We start from the raw sequence: 27,399 nt of genomic DNA on the forward strand, positions 1-27,399 counted from the left end.
CTCCATGGGGCCGTGGGTCCCACGGATCATAAACTGGTGCATCATCCATGTCACCTGCTCCTGGAATGGCCGGCGGCTCGGGCGAATGTGGACCGCGGGCAATGGGTCATCACTATGGATGGATGACGGGGGCGATGATGGGGCCCCTGGGGTGGATGGGGGGTCATCGCTGCCATATCCCTCATCAATCTCCCCGAGTTGATCATCCGCGCTGGCCAGCACCCATTCTGCGCTCTGGTCCTTCCGCGCCCAGGTCTGAATGATCTGCCATGGATTGGGGTCCATCCATAATGCCTTCTGCACCACCATGAATCGGGCCACCTTGATCACGCGGGATAATATCGGGGGGTAGCTCTCGGGGTCGCGCCAGCCGGCCTCACCCTGGCCCAGCACAGCCATGGCGCATACTAATGCACTCTCATATTCATGGCTGCGATGGCGCTGGTTGAGCAGCTCAATGCAAAATTCTAAGCATGCTTTTTCTATAGCAGTCATGGCCCATGCCTCTAGGTCCCCTGGCACTGCGGCCTGGCTGCCCTGGCTGCCTGGGGCCTGGCTAGCGAGCTGCCATAGCTGCCGCCATTTCTGGCGCTGCCGTGCGGTCATCCCATATCGGGGGCTGGCCCAGTCATGCGGGGCCTGGGTCCGGGCAATAAATGCTAATATCTGCTGCCATGGCTGCACATGCTTCTTGATCACGGCCTCATCTATATATGCCAGCAGTGGCCGGTGCGGGGTCTGCCCCTTTTCAGACCGGACGGCTTCCACCCGGATGGCCTGGCCGCAATGCTGGACCGTCCGCTGGCTCTTGCGGGCCACCTGCTCCATAGTATCCCAGATCACCTGCACCCCCTGCTCAGTGGCATCCATGGGGTCTTCCTCCGGGGCTGCCATGCTAGCAAGCAGGTCACGTGCCTGGATGCCCTGCAGGTAGTCAGCCCACCGAGTCATCCGCAGCCAGGGGTTCGCGTCAGTCAACTGGCTGGCTTGGATGGCCTGATCGGCCTTGGCCTGGGCCTGGACCTGCTCCCATGCCTGGATCACGGCATCAACGGTGGCCTGGATGTGGGCAGTGGGTGCGGTCCGGGCTTGCTCCTCAGGCTGCTGGTTGGGGCATGGCACCCAGATATAATGGGACCCTTTTCGGGATGGGAAAAACCGCTGGCAGGTCACCACCTGATATCCCTGCTGGATGGTGATCTGCGCCTGTTCCTGCTCTTGCAGGCGTGATCGACCTCCATGATATGGTGCGGTCCATCCATGGTGCTCACGCCAATGTCGTTTTAACGTGTCAAGTGAACGAGTGATGAATTGGCATCTGGCCTGGTCGCGCTGGCACAGTAACCCATCAGGGTATTCATCCAGGTGGGGGATTGACTGGGTAATCCGACTAGGCCATTGCACAGCATGGGGGTCATGCTCCACACCCTCCCAGCTCTGGACGTCCTGATGGATCTGCTTTGCAGTGGCCTGGGGTAATCGATGGGCCTTCCCCCGGAGATGGCTTTCTACCTCAGCTAGCCACACCCCATGGCGGCAGGACCGGCAGATAATGACTGGTGGCTGGGAAAGCTTAATAAATAACTGCTGTTCCATTCTTAATGGCTCATTTGGATGAATATAATACTATTTAACTGATTATCTGAATGATGATGGGATTCAGCCCCTGAATGTTTGATTTGTGGGCATTGCTTTTTCTATCCGCAGGAACTCAAACCACACCAACTCCTGGGGGTCAAATATGCCCTCACCATGTCTGCAAATCATTGATTTTGATACTGAAATTTGGCTGGATTACTTGGAACTAGTATATCAGTGAGCTGGCTAAATTTAAACTGCCTCCAACCTCCCCTGGAGCCATGGTGGTGGTCATGGGCAGTGCTTTCCAGATTCTCACTGTTTGGCGGCAACTCAAACCACATCAAAATTCCGTACATTAACCACACCCTTACTACAGCTGCAAATCATCGAATTCCCAATTGAAATTTGGTCAGATTATGTGAAACCAGCTAACCAGTAACCTGCCAAAATTTGAAATGCATACGACTCTATCTGGCGCGACGATTGTACCCCAGACGGTTTCGTTGGTCCCTACCCCCATACCCCGGCCGCTAAACCGCTCTGGGCTAAACCCTAGCTTGGTGTCAAGTACAGTCGCCGCCCCCTGTGGGATAGAGGCTATAAAAGAAGCTATTTATCTAAATAGCATGTTCCAATACCTAAATGATCACCTTGATCTAGGCTATGTTGCTAGGACCCCTAGGATCCTAGTAGACAGTGATTCAGCTAAGAAACTAGCTGAAAATCCTGAATTTCATAAAAGATCTAAACATATTGAAATAATATATCATTTCAATAGACAGGCTATTCAAGAGGGAAAAGTAGAACTTATCTACATCCCTAGAAAATACCAGCTAGCTGATTTCCTCACTAAAAATGAGAATAATCTGCTACATAAGACATTTATGAAAATGGCTAGCCTGGGACCTAGTGAGGATATAAGATAATAAGGTTTTATCCCCCATGAGGGTTTTATCCTTATAGATCAGCCATATCAAAAGAATTGCCATTCATTCTAGGCTGATATAACTAGCATATTTTTACCTGATTAGAGGTTTTTAATGCTAGAAACTAGCATATTAGCTAGGGAAAGAAACTAGTGCCTTTTTCCCTTTTATAAAGAAAGGTTTTTGCACTAGGAAAATGAATATTTAATCTAAACATTCCCATGTTTAGCTTAAGGGGGGGTGTTGGTGAAAACCATGCTATAGTTGATTGTTGACCATATCCATGGGTTGATCCGCTATGGTTGATCGTTGATCATATCTATGGTTCTAACCTTATGGTCATGGATCATCATTGATCATCATCGATTTCAACCATTAGCAAATGGTGATCTAATCTATGAGATCACCCAGCTATGAGATCATTCAATATTCGAATGGCCTATGCTAGAAGGAATCATCTATAAATACACCCTTAAAATCACCCTATAGCTAGTCATAATTAATTAAGGAATTAAGACATTAAGCTAAGATATCCTTAGCTATTTTTCCTTCTACTATTCTATTCTATTCTACTACCATTCCTCCTATTCTTCCTTTATACCTAGGCAAGCCATCTATTCCCCTCTATATTCATGAAATTTCCTTTGTCATTTATATACTATTTAGTATATACTGTTCATTTTTATTCACAAGTTAAAACCCTAACAGAACTCTAGTACAGTTCCCGACCCTTGTGGGATAGGCCTAGTTAGGTACAGAAAGCTATTATATATTCTTATCCTTTCTTAATATAGATATTATTAAATGCTAAGATGATATTAATCTTTATAAAATATTTCATCCCTTTTAGGTTATTCAGGGTTTCCTTTATCAGAGACAGTGGATATTAATCCTTAATAGTTATAATATTTAGGGCCTGGTAATTAACATAGATTTATATACCTCCACCTAGCTTTTTAATAAATAAGATAGGCAACATAGTAGGTAAAGAACTAGGACAGATAAAGCCCTTCCTTAGATTTTCTTTAATCCATTCCTTTAGGATCTTTAATTCTTCTCAGGACATGGTGTACAGGGGGCTAAACAGGAGGGTCTTTCCCTTAAATAACTTAATATCATAATTATAGGGGTGGTGTAGTGGCAGGCACTCAGCCTCCTTAGGGGAGAAAATATTAGCATAGTCCTTAAATTCTTCAGGTAGTAGGTTAGTGGGGTCCTCCTTTTAAGCTTCCTTATTCTTTAGGGCAGCTTCAAGATCTTCTAGGGTTATTATAAATATCTAAGCATTTCTTCAGGCATAAGCTAAACAGGCTGCTAAGGAGATAAAGGCTATATCTCTCTTCTCTAGTCCCTTTAGTCTCAGGGGCAGGTATTTAGGCTAGGTTTTTAGGGGAATGTCATGCAGGGCTTATATCTTAGTTAGCTTCTGGGGGGTATTGCAGTATTTCTGGCAGTAGTTACTATTAAATATAATACTATGGGCTGTGAATTATATCAGGGGGTTGTGTACCTTTATCTAAGGTATTCCCAGCATAATAGGGTAGTGTGCTAACTAGATAATATAGAACCTCACATCTTTCTTGTAGTGGTCCTTAATTCTCATATCCATCTGGACATAGTAGGTTATCTTCCTATTCTCTGGTTCTCTTCCATTAAATGTATGCAGGGTTATCAGGTCTTCCAGGGGGATAGGCTCTAGCTTCTAGTCTTCAGCCCATCCTTTATTAATAAATCCTCATCCTTTAGCTCTAGTGTCCAATAGGGCATAAGTTAGTAACTTCATCTTCTTCTCCTCCTTCTCTAAGGTCACGGGTAGTATCATAGCCTTTAATTATTATATTTATTCCTCAAGGTCTAGTCTATAAATAGTGGTGGTAGATATTTAAATAATGCGTAGATTCTGAGCCTGGTTATAGCTTACTCTAGGCTCACTCCTTTTACTAAGGAGGTCTGGCTTGGAGATGGGCTTCTAGATTCTGGAATCTATCCTCTCTGGGGACTCTCTGGGCGTGGTTCATAAGAGGCCATGATTTAAACCCTTTAGTGGGTATTAGGATAGGGGCAGTCCCTAATCTGGTGTTCCAGGGAACCACAGCGGAAGCAGGCACCTGTCTTACAGCAGGAGGGGCTATATCCCCTTCTCATTGGGTGTTGGGTAGTGCCTAGGTCCATGGGGTCATATTATTACACTGACATATGCTCATTCCTCTGAACAGTAGGGCGCTAGGGTTGCTTAGTAGACTTAGCAGCGACAGGGCCAGGGCTCTGGGGTGACTGGGGGCGTTAGGCAGGTCTGGCAGTAACAGCATAGGTTTTAATAACAGGAGGCTAGTTTATAGTGTACTAGTGGTGGTAGTTCTCAAGCTCCTGCAGGAATCTGGCAAACTAGTGATACTCCTAGCTTAGAGGCTGGTTGTGCATAAGCATGCTTTAGAGTTCATAACTAATAGCCTATTTAAGCAGGATAGACAGGGTCTCTTCAGGCATCTTGCCTTCCAGGGCCAGGCATTAGAATTTAGCAAAGAAGGTGCTAAACTCTTTATTAGTCTGATACAGGCTGAATAGCTCATTACAGGCATTATTTACATGGTTAGGGTCACCAAAGGCATGCTCCAGGATGTCTAGGATGTCTTAGTAGTTATTAAGGGTGCAAATTCCCTTCCTAATATAAGGAAGAATCTGAGTGTACAGCATGCCCTTCAGGCAGTTATTTACATAAGCTATCTAGCTCTGCAGCATTGGGAAGCAGTTAAGGTTAATGTTTATTTTCTCTTGAATCTAGGCTATGAAGCGCTAAAGGTCCTTTTAGTTGCCTTTAAACTTATCAGGGTTGGGGAGTTGTTCTGATAATTCAGCAGCTTTAGAAGATGGGGTAGTAATTAATACAGGCACTCCTACTAGAGTAACTACAGGCTTCTTAGCAACAGGCTTATGCACAGGCATAGATACAGGTGTATTCACAGTAGGGGTAGCTAAGTGATGGGCCTGGTCCCTTTCTATAGCAGCCTTTATATACTGCTATTCTTTCTTATGTAGTTGCTCCTTCTGGTACTGCTAAACAGCTCTTAGTTTAGTAATTTCTTATTCACACCTCTACTCTAAGGTAGTGAATTTGTGCTAGAGTTCTAGGCATCAGGCCTTAGATTATTCAGCTCATTAGTTTGCTTCATTAATGGTTGATTTAGCTTTCTGGATGTACTTATATGCTAGGCGGCAGTATTCATACTATTCAGTGCCATAGCTAGCAATGTGCTTGGAGAACTCTTTAGGGGCACCCAGCAGGAATGAGGGCAGAGGGGCAGGCATTCTGACAGTGTCAACTCTGAGGGAGGAGCTACATAATGTCAAGATGCAGGCTCGCAGGCAGGCAAGGATGGGTTAAAGAGGTAGTTGACACTCAGGCTAGCCTCACTAATCTTTATCTAACAGTCCCAGGCTACAGGTAGACTGGTACGGGTAAGCTCTATAGATAGGATGTAGCTTGAAGAGCTTCAAACAGGTTACAGAATTATGTGGTGAAGATATTCCCAAGGTCATGTGATTCCTCCTCAGCAATGCCAACTCCTATTCACAGCAGCACCGTGACACTAAGATGCTTAGTTCTCTTACCCTCTTGCTCCTGAAAAAAGAGTCATTAAGGGCCTTAGTCTTATGGTTAGTATACCTTAATCTATGGAGAAGACTAAGCTAACTTTAAGCAGATTAGCTGTGGATAATTTATTATCTTTATTAGCACTTCTGGTTATGGAAAGAGTACTATAGTGTCCCTCCTTAAATACTTCTATGATCCTACAAGTGGCACCATCAAAATTAATAGCTTAGCTCCTCTCACTGAGATTAGTCCCTGTCTTTATCACAACAGAATCACTCTTGTTTAATAAGAGCCCACTCTCTGCCCTAATAGTATCCATGAGAACATTACTATGGGACTTAATGTTAGTCCTAAGGAATAAGCCCTTGTTAGAGATAATATACTAGAAGCAGCTTGCTGTGCTGCTAATATCTAGGATTTTATGAGCTCTCTTCCTGAAGGTCTTAACACTCTTTATAGCCAGGGAGGTAGCTAGCTTTCTAGTGGATAAAGACAGAGGATCACCATCGCGCGTGCTCTTATCTATAACCCTAGTATCATCTTGCTGGATGAGGTGACTTCAGCTCTTGATACTAAGTCTAAGAGAGTTATGCAGAAAGCCTTGATGAATACTGCTGCTAGTGGAGATTATATCACTATAGTTATTACCCATTGACTTTCCACTATTAGAGATGCTGATAAGATCTGCGTCTTCTACCAGGGTAGAATTGTTGAGGCTGGTACGCATGATAAGCTTATTAGGCAGAATGGTATATATAAGTAGATGTGTGATGCTCAGAGCCTTGACAGGAGTAGCTTAGCTTAAGTCCCTACTGTGGGCTCTGGAGCATAATATTTGAAGATGGTTTAGAGATAGACGCGATGTAAGGGGTATTTTTCTTAAATGAATAGACTTATAATTGTGACAGAGGGATTCAGTTAGATACTGTTTCCTTCTGATTTGTTTCATTGCCACTGACCTTCTCTTTATTTTAATTACCCCATGCGGCAATACGACGCATAATCTAAGCATGATTGATGGAATGAATTCTTTATTGCTGGTAAATAACTCTCTAACTGTAAGATTAGTTAATATATGACTGAAACATTTGCCTTGACACCCTCGGAATCAATACCCAGGACTAGTATAAACCTCTGACCCTGGTTGAGAGGTCATTGATATGGTTAACTCCCTTGGTCACTTCAATATGAGCCTTAAACCAAAAGTGTAGCGTACCAACAAGCTGTGCTGTCCTTGAAAGTCTGGTTGACATGGTCAAAGCTGTTAGGTGCATAATTAAGCAATGCGCCCTCTTGAGCCCAGCCAGGAGAGTCTTGCAAGGTCTGCAAAATGACACTATCCACATACACAGGCTTTCCATGAGCGTGGCGGTGGTGGCAAGGGACCCATCGTTCTGGTTCGGCTTGTCCAATCCTCTCCTCAGAACTCATATTGTCAGCAGTGGCGTGGGCTTTGAGGTTTGGCGGCAGGCTGGAATCGGGGCTGATGTAAATTCTTGGTATAGTACGGAGTAAGGGACGACTTGAACTGAACCAGGGGGAAAACCTTGTTGGCCTTGGCGACGGAGTCGGGTCGGACTCAGAGCGCAAGCATTCCCGCAAATCCCAGTCTCCGCCCGGCTGGTATCCACAGTTCAGTACATACCAGTACACTACGTGCACACCAGATGTGATTCGCCTTGGCTCGGAGGCCGGTGCTCGCGGGGTCCGTGACCGAGCGACGGCCCGTGTCCATCCAGTGAGGTGAGTCATCAGGTCAGCCCATTGACGGCGAGAGCCATTCCGACAACAAAGCAAAGCAAAGCAAAGCAAAGCACTGTGGTAGTTGTGTCAAGCTCAAGCTAGCCCGAAGCCTCAGTCTTGCTGTACTGTCACAAAAACACCTATTGGTCAGCTAAGTGCTGCAACCGTTCGTCACTGGCTGTGGTCTACGTCATCGTTGGACTGACTCACTCTGCTCACGATTTATGCTGAGCAAAAAATCTGCTCCCCGCTATACTACTTCCAGTGCCGTTTCCTATCACTATACTACCCTTTCCCCTCCATTCTCTGGGGCCGAATTCACTCTTTCCGAACCCCGAGGTCTTCGTCGTTGCATAGCATAGCAGGAAGCCCCCCAATTTTGCGATATCTGCTGCGACACCTGCGCCGCCACAACATGGATGAGGGCGGTCAGCTCGAGACCAGCGGACTTGGTGGTAATGGCCCTGGATGGTCGCCAGTAACCCCCAATGCAAATCGCCGAGCTGTGAGTACCTCCGTCTCTCGCGTTTCAGCCTCCTGACACAGACGTTAACTTCTGTCATAGTGCGATGCTTGTCGTACTCGCAAGGTATGCATGTGAGCATGAATGCGGAAGACCCACACGTACCCTTGAGTCCTTTCGCATGATAAATTGCAGAGCCTCAAGCTTACGTACCTATGTCTAGGTTCGCTGCGATAGAGAGTCGCCTTGCTCCCACTGCATCAGCGCCAAAGTTGTTTGTATCTACACTCCTGTCCAACCCCCAAAGAAGCGCACGCGCATTCTCCTCACTCCCCAATAGTACGCGTACCCTGGGCTCCATCCACCTGTATCCTTTCTCATGACATCCTCTCTTTCGACTTGCACATTGTCTGACGTATCAACTCCCTGCCTCGTAGTGAACGAAAGATAGACCTCATCGACAGCAGGCTCGAAAAGGCAATCAGGCTTTTGGAAAAGCTCCAAGCGAGCGAGTTGTCCGACGGCAGCTCTCGGCCACCCGGAAATTCACAAATCTCTACCCAGACACCCCTCTCTGTCTCAACGCCAGCCAGCGACTCAACCCAAACGAAATGGGCTCATGGGCAGGTGGTCGAGGGAGACTCCTCTTTAGCCGCCCACTCTGCCTTTGCCAACGAGTTCTTACAGAAAGTAGTCGCCACCAATTCCCTTCAAGCTTCCAGCCCAGAATTATGTGACACTCTTGATGAGCTGTCTTCTATCCTAACGCAGGGAGATGGTGCAGGTGATGAGCTAGCGTACCCGCATGCCAGGCCCATTCAGCGGGCCAATCTCCCAGGGTATGAGATGCCTCCCCTAAAGAAGGCCATTGCTTTGATTCGTATGGCAAAAGGTGCCCCCCCCCCAACCTCCCCCTTCCCCCTTTCTGGCACAAATTCATATTCATATGGCCACTCAAGCTAACGCTGTGGTTGATGCTTTAGCCAAACAGCTCGTGGGGAGCGGCTGGATCTATGAGTTCCTTCCATTCCAACGATTCACAGACATGTGTCTTGACGTCTACTTCAATGACAATCACTCTGAAGCTAACTTTATCACTGTCAACGCTGGCCTTTACTCGCTATTCTGGGACTACAGTTTCCAGGTCGTCCCACAGGAAAAGGACGAATGCATCACCCATGCTCACTTGTGTCGCGACAACCTTGAGACTGTTTTATCAAACCTGCCATTGCATTTATCTGCGACTTCTGACACGATTCTTGCTCTCCTTTTTGGCGTATGTAGCCTGTTTAATAATCAGAAATGCTTGTGCTGACCGCTTTCGAGGCTTTCTATGCTATCGAGCTCTCAAAGCCTTCTCTTTCATGGACCTTGTCAGCAAAAGGATCAGAACTCTGCCAGACCTTGGGCTATCACAGGCTTGCGTCGGTGAAAAATGACAAACAGGAAGATTTCCAATACAAACAGTTTCTGTTTTGGAGCATCTACTTCATTGACAAGAGCCTGTCTCTGCGGCTGGGGCGACCCTCGACAATACCTGACTGGGATATCACGGTACCACGGCCATCAACCAATGATTCTCATTCTGAGCCGGTTTTAGCATACTTTGTACTATCGATCGAGACGGCGCGATGTCAGGGCAATATTTACGAGATGCTGTATAGCCCCAATTCCATGACACAGCCCGACCAGGTAAAGCAGTCTCGGGTCGAGGCTTTGGTGTCTGATCTACGCAACTTGGAGGCGAAGACTTGGGAAACCAATGTAGGTCAACGGCAACAAGCAAGTAGGTGAACAAGTTACTAACATTTACCTAAGACGAAATGGTTTGAAGAAGCAAAGGAGCAGTCTGGGGAGGATTTGATCAACTTCTTCTACATTTCAGAAAATGTCCTCCGTCTGTCCCTCCTAACCCTTGTTCATCGAGCCGCTCCACCCCTGCCTGGCTCTGTCACAACATTCAACTACAGCTGTATTGCCGCCGCGAGAGCCACCTTGGAGAAACACGAAGAATGCATAGCACTCATGCACAAGAGCGCAACATCCTACCTCGCGACTTACATGCATTGGTGAGCATCTGTCTTCATATCTCTATCTCGCGCAGTGCTGATGTGCTTAGGACACTTCTATTCGCCCCCTTTATTCCATTCATCGTCATATTCTGTCATGTTATCGAAACCCAAGATGAGGCGGATCTAGCCCGCCTCCAAGCCTTCGTTACTTCTATTCAGTCTGCCTCTTCTATTTCTGGCCCCGCCGCCAAACTGCACCGCCTGTTTCAGGTTCTCTGCAGAATTGCTATGGGTTATGTGAAGTTCCGTTTTTCGGCAACGCCATTGGACGGGTGGCAGGACAGCTCAAAGATAGACACTTATCTGGACGCGCTAGGATTCTCCTCCGCCAGTGCATGCATTCCTGGCCGACAGCATCACCTTATTCCTCAGCATGATAGTAGCAATAGGGAGGCGGAAACCAACGATGCAAGAACTAGTGCAGACGCGAAGAACGATGAACTTCGAGTTATGAATCCGATGATGTGGATGGCAAACAGCGCAGAGTTGGAGGAATGGCTTGAAAACAACGAGGTCATGACAGGGTCGATTTAGAAAACGGGTATCACAAGTTAGATGAAGTCCTAAGTGATATTTACAAGACTTTTGGGCCGCGCGCAAGCGCGGCCTTGAACGCGTATCTGACAAAAAGCAAAAAAAGTAAAAGACCCTTAGTAATAGCATGTATCCCTGGGAATAAGAGTCTTAATACTAAAATTCTTTTTATAATATTTTATAATATTTTATAATATTTATAACTACTAAAGGAAATAAAAAAATAAATATAATAATTATCACTGTCCTTGATGAAGGTCATACGCCATTCTGTAGCGTCCTTGTAGCGAGGGCAAAAAGGTGGGGTTAGGTAGGTGATGGTCTCTGGTCGCATTTCCTTTGTTGTGGTTGTTGGTTGTACGGGTTCTCTATTGCCATGACGGCAGCGGATGCGCGAGTTTTGGCAATAGAAGAAAATTTCCCACAATAAGTCTTCTTCTTTGTTTGGGTTCTAGTCGTTAACCTTTTCTCTATCCTTTCCTCTTCTCTGACTTAACTCTTCTTGTTTTTTTGATACAGAAGCTTTTTAGTAATTTAATCATGGCGCCTTGCACACGTGCAACTACTGTTTTGGTATGGAACCCGAAGGTTGTTTGGTGTCTTCACTACTTCTGTACCAGTGTTAAGAACTTTGACCCCTCTAATGGTGCGGCCTTTAAGATTGACTGCCACCTTGATGCTAAAGGTCTATCTTGTGTCGTTAGTGTTCCACGAGGAATATGCTATGTTTGAGTATATGTTTTGTTGACCTTCTCCTCTTTCTTGGTCATCACTAACAATCTGGATAGACCGCAGTGGGTATGCATGGTAATGCTGCTAATCTATCCGCGGTTCTGGTGTGGTACACCAGCTTTTAGAACAAAGGCGATGACGGGCAGGATCTCTAGGCCAAGAAGATTATTAAGGGGATTAACAATGCGATGGAGACCTTGTGTCAGGCCTTCGAGAACGTCGAGACAGCCCACCGTAAGGCTTATGGTCTGACAGGAAACAAAAAAAGGATCAAGCGGTAGGCTTTCTAAGCTATAAAGAATTCATGAGTAATGTGTTAATGTTTTGTTATGTTTCGCAGCCTAAGAAAATCAAATCTGAATTATTCTGTGCAACTCGTCGTCGGGACCTCGCGCATATCTTGCCCCCCCCCTCGCGATGCGCTGTGAAGACTGGCGAGTCTATGACTCGCATAAGTTGCTCCGTTTGCTTCCTGGTGACGAAGGGTATGTTGAAGACCTAGTTGGTACCTGTTGCCTCTGATGGTCATCGTGAATAGTGTGCTCTATGCCAAGGATGTCGTGAATGCGCTATGGATCCGATGACCGTCGACGGGGATGGATATGAAATCTTCCGTTCGAGTTCCGGCCTTACCCCTACCAATAATTGAAGGCTGTGCCCTCATTCTAGTCTTGTAGGATGATACTACTCTCATTCATAGAATCAAGAAATACAGCAAGCTTTCAACGGTAGAGCGTTGCTGCAATATTCCTCAAATCTAAATCTAGTCTAAAGCTTGAGCCTCACACATCTTACTATACATGCCACCCGTGCCAATCAATTCGGAGTGTGATCCCATCTCCACAATCCGACCCTGGTGAAATACACATATCACGTCCGCATCCTTGATCGTACTCAACCGGTGTGCAACAGCAACCGTAATCCGATCTCCATCCCTCGCTGTAGCAAGCCCCGCTTGCACAACCCGCTCACTCTCGGTATCAAGTGCACTCGTAGCCTCATCCAGAAGAAGAATCTTTGGATCACGGATCAGCGCTCTCGCGATTGCAATACGCTGCCTTTGACCACCTGAAAGCTGTGATCCGCCAAACCCAACCAGCGTAGCCAAGCCATCGGGGAGAGACATGACAAACTCCCATGCATTAGCCGCTCGAAGGGCAGACTCTATTTGACTGTCTGCCACATCGAGATCAGCCCGGGAATCGCATCCGAGACCCAATGCGACGTTTTCGCGTATGGAGACTGGGAAGAGGTCTGGTTGCTGTTGCACGAGGGAGACAATCTTGCGATAGAGGCGTGGGCTGAGACTTGGTAGAGGTGAGGAATTGAGCGTTATCAAACCTGCGGATGGATCGTAGAACCTTTCCAAAAGGGCTATGATGGTTGATTTGCCACATCCCGATGAGCCGACGAGGGCTATAAATTGGCCTTTCTTAACCTGGGGGAGTTTAGTTTCCATTCGCGAGACCGGGAAGGGTAACATACGCTGAGATCAAGGCCTTTCAGAATAGGAATTTCGGGTCGACGAGGATAGGAGAACTTGACCTTGTCCAGATCAAGGGTATGCACTGCACCAGGGCCCTGTTCGCGACTTCCATCTCTCTCCTGCACTGTTTTCTGAAGATCATTCAGCCAGAAGAGATAGTTTGCGGCGTTGACACCATTCGTGATGCTACTAGAAAACTGGAATAGCTGAGATGCGCTCTGCGCGGAGAAGAACACCCCCAGAAAGGCGACAAAGAATGCGTAAAGGGTAATCTCACCAAACGACAACAGCCGACATCCATACCAGAAGCCAAGAGCCAGGAACCAGTATTCGGCAGATTGTGTAAAGGCAAAGCTCGCCATTATCGCAAACAGCGGACGCTTCAAGTCAGCAATCGCTTCATCTAGCTCTCTCGTGTATCTTTCCAACACACAATGCTCTATCGCAAGGGACGAAATCGTGCGAATGGAAGTAACGGCCTCTGACGCAATAGACGCGCTAACTGAATAGCGCTTGGAAGTATCCCGATCAAGCTTCGCGTCCAGCCTGATCTTCAGATACCCTGAACCGACCAACGAAGTAAGACCTGCACATGTAACGACCAGACCAAGTTTCCATGAGTAAACGAGTGCCAATACTGCACATGCGAGAACATTCAAGGCGGCGATCAATACGAGACCAATGTTATACCCCATCAGCTCGAGGATAGCCTGTGGGTTTGAATCCACGCGCGCAACCAGTGCACCAGTGCTATTCTCATCACGATCGAAGAATTCAATATCTTGGTGGAGGATGTCGTGGAGGCATTGTTTCCGGAATTTGTGACCTAGATGCTGGGCGACAGTATTGGTTGCGTAGCCGAGAATGAAGTAGGATATAAGACAGCCAGCAGCGAAAACGATAAAAATGGTTGCGAGGAAGTTGCCCCTGTGTTCCAATTCCATCATTGGCAGGGTGAAGATCTCAATCACACTAGAGAGGAGAACCGCTTGGCCCGGGAAGGTTGCTCCTATTTTTGTTATTAGAAAGGGAACGAATGGCACGCGATCACTTTCGTTCACTTACCACCAACTAGACATCCAGCGAATACCAAACAGTACACGTAGCGAATCTCGGAGGTCTCTCGGAGAAGACGATAGATGATAAAAATGATGTTCCGTTGCTTGTATTTGTCGTAATCGGCATAGTCATTCCGCGGCATGTTTCCATTGGGTTTGTCGACGGAGCTGTATGATGCTGGGACTGAGGGTTTATTCACGATATCCACTTTCTCGTCGTTGTCAGATCCGGGCTCAAACTCTGGTTCTGATTGGCTCGACACAGCCAAGTCTTGTGCTCTCACAAGTTGAGCGTATTTAGCGCCACGTGCAAGCAAAGAATCGTGTGTTCCCTGCTCAACAATGCAACCCTTTTCCATAACAATAATGCTATCGGCCTTTCGGATGGTCGCAAGCTTGTGTGCAATGACAATCGTAGTCCGACCTTCTGTAGCCTTATCCAGGGCCTTTTGAACAACACCTTCGGCATGCGGATCTAGAGCACTAGTAGCCTCATCCAGGAGAAGAACCTTAGGCTGAGAGACAATACTTCGAGCGATAGCAATTCGCTGCTTTTGACCACCTGACAAAAGGCCACCACGTTGGCCTATGTTAGTATCGTAACCATTCGGGAGGTCCATAATAAAGTCATGTGCAAAGGCCATGGTAGCAGCGTCTTGGATTCGTTCCATTTGCTGATCCATAGGGGCATGTTCCCACTTTGTGCCAACAAGTCCTTGCTTGATGTTGTCAAACACAGTACCCTGGAAGAGGACTGGCTCTTGCTGGACGAGACGGACATTTTTCCGGAGCCAGCTGAGATTCAACTCGTTGAGTGGATGGCCATCTAATTTGATGGTTCCTGACGCAGGGTTATACCAACGCTCGAGGAGGCCGACAATCGTACTCTTTCCTGAGCCAGATTGACCCTGTAAAGAATTCAGCTTCAAACACGGCCGCGACGACTTCATGATTAACTCACCACCAGAGCAGTGACCTTGCCAGCCTGGGCTCTCATGGAGAACTTGTCAAGGACCTTCACCTCAGGCCGAGTGGGGTACGCAAACGTAACATCGGTGAGCTCAATATCCCCTACAACCTCTGATGGCTGATGGCCGTTTGTATCATACGGATCAATTTCAGACTTACGATCCATCAAACTAAACAGCGTAGATGCCGCAGTGGTGGAGCGAGTGAAGTCGACCATGTAAGGGGTAAGCATGGTCAGCTGCGTAGCAGCGATGATGACCGACATGACAACACTGGACTGTTAACAAAAAGCCCTATCTATTTCTGATTAAATAAGGAAACTCACGTAAAGATACCCCCCGGTTCCACAATCTCTCCCCTAGACAACATGCGAATACCTTGCCAGAAGGCCAAACCGTAGCCTAAATAGACAATACAGTATTCGGCAGAGAAAAACGTGCCGAAAATGACTGACAGCTTGCTGCCAATCTTATGAGCACTAGATAGGTGCTCGTCAAATCTGTCAACAAGCCTATCTCGAATTTCAAACGCATGCGTAGTCCGCACGCTGGAGAGAACGCTTTCTGCAAAGTGATTAGCCTTCGCGTTGATCTCGAGAATCTGATTCTCATAAACTCCCATAAAGCCTCCCGCAATACCATTGACGATCATCGTCGCTGGTGCAATGGAGAGGCATATCAGGGTCAGTTTCCACTGCACGACGAAGGCGATTATGAACGCTGTGATGAATGCCGCAATGCCTTGCAAAGCAAGACCAAATTTCTCACTAATTCCACCCTGAATCATGCGCCCGTTGGAGGTCGCTTGGGTTGCAATCGAACCTCCAGTTCCAGCATCAAAGAATGCTACTTCCTGACCAAGAGCTGACTTGAGATATTCATGTCGAATGTTCCGAGTAATGACGTGAGCGGTGTGGGTGAAAAGCGTGTTGTAGATATAAGAGAGGACGAAGCGGGCAATACCGAGGTATACAAAGTACAGAGCGAGCTCTGACGCTTCCGAGCGAAGTTGGGATGGAGAGGATTGCGATGATGTGAAGTCGGTGATGCTGGTGACGAACTGGCCTAAGATGAGAGGTTGGAAAGCGATGCCGGCACCAGAAGCAACAGCTGCGACGCATGCGATGGTCTGTAGCGAGAGCTCGAAAGGCCCGGCATACCGGAAGATTCGCTTGTAGGCGGCGAACGAGCCTTCGGGCTTGACTGGAGTCGGCGCTGTTATCGCCCCCTTTTCGCTTTCAATCCCTTTGGTATCCATGAGGTAGCTCTGCAGGATTGCTAAGCATGTAGAGACCAAAGGACAACCGAGAACTTGAGGTGCACTGGCATTAAGGGCACCATTTGAGTTTATATACCTACGGTTAGTAAAGGACAGGGAACGTCTCTCATTTCGGGAGCGCGATGTACGGCCTCCGCATGCGGATTTCACGGGCTCCGTCCCCACCCACGATCGTGGATCAGCGGAGCCATCCATGGATGTAAGGGTCCAGAACCAATAGATCATGGATGATTTGTTGAGTCATGCCGACGTTTTTCTTTTTTTTTTTTTTGCCCTTTTGGTTTTCCTTTTCGTGCGGGGTCTCCTTTCAGATTAGGGCCATTCCATGTGGCCAATGGATGACCTTAGTAGTATTGGACCTTAATCTTGGCCTCTGCGGATACTTGGGGACCCTGTCTCGACGCCTCGATCTCGCCTGCGTCTATCTCCCAAGGGACCTAAGCAGTTTCTACTTTTGCGTCCTCGTCATGGAGGTTACGCATCCTCTCGGTGGATTCGATGTTCCTGAGGCCGTATCCTCGACCAATCGGAATCCGCCGATGCCGCGAGGTGTTTGTTATTCATCTGGGCTCCTGACCCTTTATCGCCATTGTTAACTAACTCATAATCAGTGCGGTGCCTGTCGATCCCGCAAGGTATCCCTCGACGCCACGTTACGGTCGGTAGATTAGAACCTGATAGACGAAACCTTTGTGGGGCTGAGATGGGTGTGGTTCGGGCTCGGTACAGTCGCCCCCCGAGTAAAGGGATACACATAAGGCACATCTGTCCTTGTTGCTTGCTCACCGAGTGCTCCTACCTCCGCACGATCTGTGTAAGCGAGTTTGCATAAAAATAATAACCAGACACTACTTCCACCCTTTTCATCTTCTCTCCTTCCATCCTGCCACTTATTTACCACTTATTCTCTTTGCCATTTACCAGAGCAACGCGCCCAGGCACTGTTCCTTTTATCATGGCCCCCAACGGTGGAAAGCTTGAAGACGTTTCGAGGACAAGCTTCGGATACATCTACCACCATTTGTTCCTGCCTCCAAAACTCCCGGGTGCAGACGACACCTCTCAGAAGAACGACACAACCCTTTTGGAATTTGTGCAGCGGTCATTGCGGCGTTTTCTCCCCGGACACCATGATGAGGACGCGGTGAAGGCAGGTATCTCGGTACTGAAGTCCTTAAGGACATCGAGGAACCCTCAAGGATACCTGAAGGATGTTGTTGTCCGAGATATTCTGAAGGAGCTATCTTCCAAAGGTAACGCTTTTTGAATTTGTTTGGCTCACAGGAGGAAAGCTTACCAATGTTTTACAGCACCTGTAGCAGCACTACAAATCACAGAACAAAATGCTGGTGTTTTTATCAGCAGAAACGCGGACACGGTGTGCTTTGAAGTTTTTGAGCTATCACCAAGAAACGAGGCTGTGGTGTCCATACGAGGACGGCTCGTGCGCCATTTCCCGGCAACTGCAGTGGAAGTCACGGCCGCTGATTTCGAAAGCCAAGACTTTCAGGTAGTCATGGCCAAAACTCTCACCAAGATGAGCCAGCAAACTGTAAGAGAGACGAAGCAGGTGACCAAGAAAGACAAGCAAGAGAAAGAGGACAACAACGAGACATCTGACCCGATGATTGTTACCGAACTCCTTGCAAGCATCCTCCGAGGATGCGGTAAGGAAGTTGCTGTGGACAAAATCTGTAAAAACACCCGCGATGATGTGATATGGAAAGACAGCAAATTTCCTTGGCGTCGCTCTTCGACTTGGCTTCTAGTTCGAGTAGCCCTGCAGTTGTCTATGACACGACTTTCTGCGACTGGAAGAAATACCTACAAGGAGTTCATGGCCTTTCTCATGGCTCAAGCTCTTCACGCTGCCAATGACCACCAGAAAGTTTCCAGCGACATCCTTCAAACGATGTTGAATAAGGTTTCACGTCGTCTCTGCAAGCTCCAGAGACCGAGCGATGGGCCTTGGCTGGTTAATATCCGACATGTCGTCTCAAAATCTTCGGAGATTCTGCATAAGCGATGGAGGTATATCACGGAACGAGCTGAACCGCCACTGAGCCTGAGTGAACTATCCAAGTTCAACATTGAGAATAATATCACCTTCTCCCTTAAAGATATGGAAGCTTTCATCAAGTCGATAACTCAGCGAAAAGCGGCGGTTCTCGAACCCAGGTTTCGTCCTACTTCAGAACTCAACTCATTGCCCCAGAACCAGTTGCCATCCGTTAGAGACTGGGGTGAGGATTACACACCTTTCAAGCTCCTCGAGATTGAGTCGTGGGTGGCAGAGAACCTTCAAACATGGATCGATCACCATATGAGAAAAGCAGATAATCCGGTGAAGGATTTGAGATATTTGATCGAGGCATACCACGCCAAGGCAGCTAGCTACTACTCCGGACGCCCCGAGGGAGCTTCGCGAATGATTCTCACTATCTTAGAACTCTGGTATGCCGCAGACGTAGCCGCCATCCAAGAACTTCCACTTTTGGCAGATTACAATCCACAGATTCCAGCCGTCCTGTGGCAATCGCTCTTACTTGGTTCATTGCAGGACATGAAGAGGCTTCAACGTCTTGAGATCTACATCCGGAATCGCGTCAAATCTGCAGAGAAAGCGGATAGGCCTTATATTCTTGGCTCATTTGGCTCGCCCGGCTCCTTCGCTGTTGAATTCTTTCGCAACTCGACTCGGCTCCAGCAGCTCAAGTATGAGATTGAGGCAGACGCCGCGGCTAAGAGACAGGAGAAACGCGATGAGTTTCGCAAAGCCAAGACGGAGTATGTCAAGCTGATGCAGAAGCACGCAGAGAGCGAATGCGATGTATCTACGAAGCGGGACGCAGGAGGGGTGGTCTACATTCATCCGTCTTCATGCCGACGGTGCGGCTTTGAATCAAAGGCCAACGCCCTTGCGGTTTTTGTGCACGAATGGCCCCTGCCGCAACACGAACTCGCTGCGCAGGCTACCGTTTTCGAGATGGCTGCTCCTGTGACTTTCTCGGAGTGGAGAGACCTGACAGTCTACTTGATCAATGACGTCCTCCTGTGCCGACCTGGAAATCCATCAACTCCACGGACCACCTACTCCTTAAAGTCATATCAACCTCTCAAGCCCTGGCACGCAACCAAACCGAACTACCGCATTCATCTGCGATCAGAAGCCAAGCCCAACGCTGTCATCCATCGACGGGCATTGCCTGTCGGGCAAGCGGTTGAGTCGGACGTCTGCCTGAGCAGCGGAGTTATGTACCAGTACTACGACGAGGCATTAAACTCATTTTCTTGCGACCTGGCATTGACCGACGACCTATCTGAGCTGTGTATCTTTAAGCTCCCCAAGAGAGCCCATGCACTGGATCAATTCCTTCGTCGCAACTGGAGAAAACCTGATGGTCAGACACCGAATGAGGTAATTGTCAGCCAATTCGAGTGCCCTGAGTGGATGCCCTTGAGCGAGTTCAGGGCACTTACTGGTATGGCGTATGGGCATAAGATTCAGTGGATGAACATTCTAAGGGAGTTGGCCATGCCGAACATCGATTTCAATAGACGCGAAACGGCAATGTTTCTGCTCCAGATGAGCCTGCAAGCCGGCCCAGAGTCATCATTAGTCACCCGATCCACCCACTCGCAACCATGCGATGAGTTATTTGGGCGGAAGATTCTGGAGAGCTTAACTGGCTGCGTCTTGCGTGTGCAGGCGAATTGGGAGTCTTACACTGCCTTGTGGTCCTTCACTTTCCTGACTACGCGACTTTTGTCACTGGTTTCCAAGGACCTGTCACAGCCTTTCCTGAATCTTCTCGAGCAGTGCCGGGAGACTTCCTACAGGTGGGTAAAGGCACTCCTCGAGCGAGTGGAGGAGACGAGCGATGACGTGCAGAGGAGGGAATTCCTGGAAACGGCTTCGAGCATTGCATTGATCTGCATTGATTCATTCAACGTTGACGATGGCTTTCTGCGTCAGATCTTGGCCAGTTCTCAACAGGCAGCTATTATGATCGAATGCTCTATCATAGTCCATGAGAACCTTTCATTGAAGACTGGTGACGACCAGATTTTTCAGGATGTTGTCCTTGACAGGTGGCGGCGCACTATGTATCGGGCCCGACCCATCATGAACGAGCAGATTGCTTCCGGTGGCTCATTTCTTTCCGATGCCGTTGAACAACGCTGGCGGTACTTCAAATCCACCTCATCTTGGACCCTCTCTACCGGGACGAGGTGTTGGCACCAGACGACGATGGACCATCTCAAGGTGCACCTTAACATATTGACTGGAGAGCTACTTGTTAACGACCTACCTCTTTCTCGTCTACCCGCGGATTACGAAACCCATCATGAATATAAGAGAATATTCGGCGACCTTTTACACAACGTTATGCCAAGCACGAGCTCGGGCATGGTCTTCTGCACAACCCAGCTCCTCCACGGCTACACGGTTCATTTTGGAAGGGAAAGGCAAGACTTGCTCCTCCGCCTAGAGAATGACAAGTCGTGCTACGATTATATCCCTCGTCGAGTCTTCGCTGGTTTACTCCCAGACTCCTTTGTTGATGAGTACGCGCACTGGTACAACAACAAGACGGGTGCTGTGGAGTTTTACCTCTTCAGCAATCCTTTTCCGGCTCGGTCCTGCAAATGGTGCCTTGAGGAACGCGATGGATTTTGGAAGCTACGTGGCCAAGAGGGAGTTTTTCTCTTAGCGCCTTCGAGTGGTCTGGCTCAATGCGTTGCGACCATTGTGGCTGATCTGGAAAGTCCGTTGAGCCTTCATATGCTTTATGATCCGAACAGGAGGTTACTTGATATCAAGATCCCAAGACTTGAGCTTGGCTTTTTTTTGAATGAAGGAGAATCGGTCATTCGATCTCACCAATTCAGGGAGATGCACGTTGACGAGGACCAGTCACTCGGCACTTTGGTGGGCCTCAAGAGCAAATTAGTACTGCGAGGTAATCAAACTCCACCAACAAGATTAGTGCTGATTCCGGAAGGCGAGGTCGAGATCAAGAAGAACGATAGCGACATGGTTCATGATCACGTCACTGTGTCTGTATGCCACGGAACTGTCCGGCGTGTCCAGCCTTACCAAATTGACGATCTCATGGGCCGTTTTGTTACTGAGACGAAGCTCGAAAGCAAGCTCTATCTAGCTTACCTTCATGCTCTCACTTCCTTCTGCCTTCCAGATCCGTTCATCGGGCGGCGAGGGACTGAAGAGGCCTTAGATATCCTTAGTTCTGCATCAGTCCGGGCGCCGACGGCGCTGAGTCCAACTGCTTGCAACATCCTGAATCACATCGCTGCGCTCGCCCCAAGCCGTCACTATCGTCCGGATCACTTAAAGGAGATGCAGACCGTGACCTGGTCCTCTCAGGTCAGGGTCTCAGTTCAAGATGATCGGTTTCTCACGATCACCAATGAGATCTTCAAGCGATCGTCCGAAGTCGAGTTTCTTTATCCGAACGCCGAACCTCAACCAGACCGAAAGCTGCACACTAATATGGATCTGGCTCAGCGGGCGATTTTCCGTAACGCTGGTCAATGTGTCTCTGGGTTCGGCGCCGAGGACTTTCACACGAACGATGATGAGATCTATCAGTCAAGGGACAATACAAGATCAGAGCGAGCAGCACGTGCGACCGCGACTGCTTACCAGGCTTTTCACGGTGAGCAGGGCCTCATGGAACCTGTTTCAGGGGGACTTGCTCTGAACCTATACAAATTGATGGCTATGGGGAAAACGGCCAACCACAGAGGTGCCCCCCCAAAGCGAGATATGGAATACGATTCTATGTGGCTCCAGAGACCAAGCTCTTACCTATCATCATACTGGTCTCAGTTGCACCATGCATTTCACGACAACTCACAGTGGCTCAACAAGATGGAGTTGACGGTTTGGATAGCGACAGTAGCCTATTCGACCGAGCATGATGAGCAGATCACCCAAGCACTTCTCATGATGGCTTTATCTCCCTCTGTGGCAGCTGCTCCACTGCCTTTGAACGAGGTACATGACTTGTCCAAAGGATACACCTTGCAGCCTGACATGCTTGAAGCCGCGGCAACCTCTCACATGGTCAAGTCTAAGCATGGCCCAGAAGGAAAGTCACGGTCAAGAACCGCCAAGGGAGACGGAAAGGCTGCAGACCGACTTCGGCGAGAGTACGGCAAGGATAAGAAGCAGGCGATCAACATCTTCAGAGATCGACTTGCGCGACAATGGCCCTGTCAAGTTCCCAAACAACCAAGCGACTACCACATGGAGGCATACATTGACGTCGCACGGGCAACGAAATCAATCCTTCCATCTTGGAGAATATGGTGGGCTAACAAGAATTTCAAAGAATATTTGGAAGGTTTTGTTGCTGCCTTGAAAAAGGTCCCACTGAAAACGGCCTCTATCGACGATCGATTGGTGTCATCTGAGCAGCCGACAAAGCCACATCATAAAGGATTCGTGTCTGTCAGTGATATTTTTCGACATGACGCCCCTAATACCAACAACGCCCCTGCATCGACTATTCAAGGCCTTGTCACCAAAGCTAGAGTAGAGACAGCGGAAAGGAAGGAGCTGGTAGGCATCGTTGATTTTCTCGAGTCTCGAGCATGTTTCCAATACGAGCGCAATTATCTGAACGAGTTGCGACAGAGTCTGTCGAGCTTGAGAAATAATAGCCAGAACAAGCTGGCCCAAAATGATGTGCCTACTGCTCTATTGCAGGAACATCTAGCATATTGCGAAACTCACCATAAAGACATCTACAACTCGCTGCGCAGCGCCGTCCAGCCATTTTCCAAGTCAAAACCGCGCAGTCCTGAGGATACGGTAGATGCCATTCTCTCGGAAGCTGGGCATCAGCCCAGGATTTCTCCAGTGTTCTTCCTGCAGCAGCTCAGAAACTCAGACTGGTCAAAACTGTCTAGTGCTTGGAAGAGTGCCATCATCCAGTACGGACTCGCAGTTACGGCTCTGCAAAAAGCCAGACGACTCATCCGATCCCAAAGTGACCCTGTTGACTTGCTCAGTGAGCTCGAGAACCAAGGCCATGAGGGCTGGAGCCCTCATGAACATCCCGAGTGGTTGCTCGTTGAATGTGAGAGTCAAATCATGATCCGGGAAGTCCAGCAGCAGATTGCCCAGCAGATGATCCAACCTTCAGGGGACCACAACGCCGTGATGCAGCTGAACATGGGACAAGGCAAGTCGTCCGTTATTGTTCCAATCGTAGCCACTGCCCTTGGCGATGGCTCGAGGCTAGTCCGAATCATCGTAGCTAAGCCCCAGGCTAAGCAGATGCATCAAATGCTAGTTGCTAAGCTCTCTGGCCTTGTCAACCGTCCGGTTTATCAACTGCCTTTCTCCAGAGATGTCCAGCTAGATGCTAGCAGGTCTAGGGTTATACATCAGTTGCTAGTCCATTGTCAGAAAGAAGGAGGTATCTTGCTCGTTCAGCCAGAGCATTTGCTATCCTTCCAGTTGATGGAGCTGGAGCTTGAACTTGATGGTCAGACTGAACTTGCTGGGGAGTTGAAGAAGACGAGGCTCCTATTCGAAAATCACTCTCGGGACGTGGTGGATGAAAGCGACGAAAACTTCAACGTCAAGTTTGAACTTATCTACACACTCGGACAACAGAGGTCAATCGACCATAGTCCGGATCGATGGGTCATTGTGCAACAAGTCCTAAGTCTAATCCATCGATTCGCCGCTGAGGTGAAGGAAGAATTTCCGCAATCGATAGACCTAGATGAGAGACATCATCAGAGATTCCCAGTGATCCGCATCCTACGCCGTGATGCTGAGAAGGCGATCTTCAACCGTATGGCCGATTCGATCTGCGAGACTGGCATCGCCGGGTTTCCCATTGCATATCAGCCTCCTGACATTCGAAACGCTGTTCGAAGATATATTACCCAGTGGGAACTATCACTCGAAGAGGTTCAAGCTGTTGAACACAGTCGGTTCTGGAACGGGAAAATCATCAACCACGCCCTTCTACTACGAGGCCTCCTTGCTGGTGGTGTTCTTGCGTTTGCTCTTGGCCAGAAGAGATGGAGGGTTAATTACGGCCTCGACTTGAATAGGGAGAAGAAGACTAAGCTTGCTATTCCTTATAAGGCCAAGGACAACCCAACGCCTCGGTCCGAGTTCAGTCATCCTGACATCGTTATCGTGCTTACCTGCCTAAGCTACTACTATGGCGGGCTCGGGGATCAGGCCCTCTTTGACTCCCTAGAGCTTCTAATTCGATCAGATAATGCTGATTCCGAGTATCAGTCTTGGGTACAATCATGCCCGACATTGCCGGATGCATTCAAACACCTCCAAGGAATCAATACCAAGGATCATACCCAGTGTGTGTCGACTGTTTTCCCTTACCTTCGATACTCCAAGGCTGCCATAGACTATTACCTCCACCACATGGTTTTCCCTCAAGAGCTCAAGGAATTCCCGTATAAGCTATCGGCCTCAGGATGGGATCTAGGCAGGAAGAAAAAGCACATTACTACCGGTTTTAGTGGCACAAATGATTCCAGATACATCCTTCCTCTCGATGTGAGGCAACTGGATCTCCCCGAGCAGAAACATACTAATGCACTTGTACTGGAGAACCTGCTGTGCCCTGAAAATAGCATTACTTTGATGACGGACGAGATGGCAGGGGCGACTTTTCACAGCCAGTATCTCCTAGAGACACTCACAAACATGAGCTCAAGGCCGCGGGTGATTTTGGATGTCGGTGCTCAAGTGATTGATCTTACAAATCTAGAGCTGGCAAGAGCTTGGTTACGCCATTATGCATCTGACGGGAATACGGAAGCAGTCATCTTCTTCAATGACTTTGACGAGATTGTGGTGATGGATAAGAGTGGCAGGGTTGAGGAATTACAAACTTCGCCATTTGCAGATCGGTTAGACCAGTGCCTTGTCTTCCTCGACGAAGCTCATACTAGAGGCACAGATCTCAGATTACCTACAAATTACCGGGCTGCAGTCACTCTAGGTGCACACCTAACGAAGGACAGACTTGTTCAAGCATGCATGAGAATGCGCAAACTTGGGAGAGGACAGAGTGTGGTCTTCTTTATCCCACGAGAGATTGAACAGAAGATCCGCGTTCTTCGAGGCCAGGAACCTTCATCGTCGGCAGATATCACCGTGGCAGACGTTATCTGCTGGGCTATCACTGAAACATGCACCGATCTGCGAAAAGCAGTCCCACTTTGGCTGAGACAAGGCCTCCGATTCACTGAGCAGCAAACTAAATGGGAGGATCTGAAGACACAGACTGACAGCGAAAGTCGACTCGAATACGCCAAAAGGTTCATGGAAGATGAAGCCCAGAGCCTTGACAGGCGGTACCGTCCCCGCCGGGCCAGCAGCGACATCTTCTCAATAATCAGTCGCATGGAACCGCGTGCCGCAACTGCTTTTGAGAGCCGATGCGTGGACTTTGGCCTAAGTGAGTTCGGAGACTCTTCATTCAATGAGGAGCAAGAACGGGAACTTTCGCCTGAGCTAGAACAAGAGCGGCAAGTCATGAGACCGCCTCAGGCTGAGCCAGCAGAACATCAGATACACCCGGGCCTGGAGGAGTTCATCCTCAATGGAGTATATCCCAAATATTCATTCCAGCCGGCTTTCATGTCCCTCGCAACTACGTCAGCAGCTCAATATCTTGATGTGTCTGAGTTCCCGAGGAGCATCCTCGTTACACGCGACTTTGCCAAAACTGTCAACAAGGTGTTGGGTCACGTCGACTTTTCGGACCCTTTCCAGAAACCCGTTCAGTGGATTCTGTCCGTCCAAAGAAACCCCAGTATACTCATCATTGTTAGCCCTTACGAGGTTCAACAACTGCTCACAGCCATTGAGCGGTCTGAGCATATTATACTGCACCTCTACTCCCCACGAATCAACGTCGGATACAAGTCGCTTGACAATCTCGACTTGTACAATATATCCGGAATCAGGTTACACCAAAAGGTTCCAAGGCACATCATCAGTCTCCTGTGCCAGTTCTCCGGTCAGCTGTACCTCTCATCATTTGAGGACTATGTGCAGCTGTGCGACTCACTCGGTCTCGCTTGGAAGCCTGGTAACAACCAAGTCATGATCGGGCCGGATGGATTTATACTGCCCGACCTAGCAGGAGGCGACGTGGTGAACAAGTCCAGGTTTTCAAAGAGCCCAGTGCAGTTCTTGAAGGTTCTCGTGGCGAATATAAGACAGAATAACAGGGATATAGGGAAAACTCATATAGGCAGGATTTTGGACGGAATGCGGTTACTGGAGAGTGATTTCGATGCAAAGATAGAGACATAGGTTCTTATGGAAGCCTTAGAATACGCTTTTGTCTTTTCATTATTTAGTCTTTACATTTGAGAGTATACCTGCGACTGCGTTCATATTTTCCAGACAGGCTCTTTAGAGCAAAGGTACTCATGTCGCTTAAATCCTTGCCCCGAGAGATACTACTTGAGGTTTTCGAGCAGGTATTAAATGGAATACATCAGCACTGTGACCCTGACTTCAGCTAACGCAAGCTCTCAGCTAGGTTCCGAAGATCTATGGAGTCTTTTCCAAACATCAAAGCCCTTTCGCCACTGCGTCGCCCCAACGCTGCTTCGAAAAGCCATAGTTGTATTTAATTCTGACAAGGTATAATTGAATGGAAAGCAGTTGCATTCATGTGTCGCATATGATATTTTGATGATGTGGGCATCAAATATACGGACTCTAGAGCATAAACCTCACGATTCCTACGTGCCGTTCCAAATGATCGAACTCCTTCCCCGATTAGTGAACATGAGGTTCTTCAGGAATGCTATACAGCCAGCTGAAGGTACTCATTTGCCATTACTACTTCCCCTTGTTAAATAGAAAACAGCAACGATCCAAAATGGCTAATAGTTAGCTCATCTACGAAATTCCAGTAAAGCCAGAAT

General features: G+C 48.2%; 5 protein-coding genes across 5 annotated transcripts in view, besides 5 other annotated features; 2 read left to right on the forward strand and 3 right to left on the reverse strand.

The window, feature by feature from the left end:
* Positions 1-1,596, reverse strand: part of NFIA_061430 (putative helicase) — a gene marked incomplete at both ends in the record, with an annotated part of 3,465 nt that extends 1,869 nt beyond the window's left edge. The window contains one exon of the mRNA XM_001262898.1: positions 1-1,596. This exon is cut by the window's left edge and continues 1,869 nt beyond it. Coding sequence (XP_001262899.1) covers positions 1-1,596 — 1,596 coding nt within the window.
* Positions 1,597-2,144: 548 nt separating this feature from the next.
* Positions 2,145-2,435: a mobile genetic element.
* Positions 2,436-3,258: 823 nt separating this feature from the next.
* Positions 3,259-3,708: a mobile genetic element.
* A 3,585-nt stretch (positions 3,709-7,293) lies between these two features.
* On the reverse strand, positions 7,294-7,834 carry NFIA_061640 (uncharacterized protein; the record flags this gene model as incomplete). The annotated part of the gene is made up of 2 exons (XM_001262899.1): positions 7,294-7,582; positions 7,764-7,834. 2 exons carry the CDS (start codon positions 7,832-7,834, stop codon positions 7,294-7,296), a joined length of 360 nt encoding a protein of 119 aa, XP_001262900.1.
* A 54-nt stretch (positions 7,835-7,888) lies between these two features.
* Positions 7,889-7,914: a microsatellite.
* Positions 7,889-7,915: a microsatellite.
* Positions 7,916-8,257: 342 nt separating this feature from the next.
* Positions 8,258-10,911, forward strand: NFIA_061650 (putative transcription factor; the record flags this gene model as incomplete). The annotated part of the gene is made up of 7 exons (XM_001262900.1): positions 8,258-8,347; positions 8,529-8,644; positions 8,743-9,197; positions 9,289-9,581; positions 9,632-10,069; positions 10,124-10,374; positions 10,425-10,911. 7 exons carry the CDS (start codon positions 8,258-8,260, stop codon positions 10,909-10,911), a joined length of 2,130 nt encoding a protein of 709 aa, XP_001262901.1.
* A 166-nt stretch (positions 10,912-11,077) lies between these two features.
* Positions 11,078-11,113: a microsatellite.
* A 1,293-nt stretch (positions 11,114-12,406) lies between these two features.
* NFIA_061660 (ABC transporter ATP-binding protein) lies at positions 12,407-16,413 on the reverse strand (the record flags this gene model as incomplete). The annotated part of the gene is made up of 5 exons (XM_001262901.1): positions 12,407-13,081; positions 13,129-14,138; positions 14,195-15,095; positions 15,149-15,428; positions 15,482-16,413. 5 exons carry the CDS (start codon positions 16,411-16,413, stop codon positions 12,407-12,409), a joined length of 3,798 nt encoding a protein of 1,265 aa, XP_001262902.1.
* A 976-nt stretch (positions 16,414-17,389) lies between these two features.
* Positions 17,390-26,776, forward strand: NFIA_061670 (uncharacterized protein; the record flags this gene model as incomplete). Its single annotated transcript, XM_001262902.1, has 2 exons — positions 17,390-17,687; positions 17,745-26,776. The coding sequence occupies 2 exons, from the start codon at positions 17,390-17,392 to the stop codon at positions 26,774-26,776; spliced, it is 9,330 nt and encodes a 3,109-aa protein (XP_001262903.1).
* Positions 26,777-27,399: the final 623 nt, after the last annotated feature.

This window comes from Aspergillus fischeri, genomic scaffold (genome assembly GCF_000149645.3).
Source record: "Aspergillus fischeri NRRL 181 1099437636252 genomic scaffold, whole genome shotgun sequence".
Classification (NCBI taxonomy): domain Eukaryota; kingdom Fungi; phylum Ascomycota; class Eurotiomycetes; order Eurotiales; family Aspergillaceae; genus Aspergillus; species Aspergillus fischeri.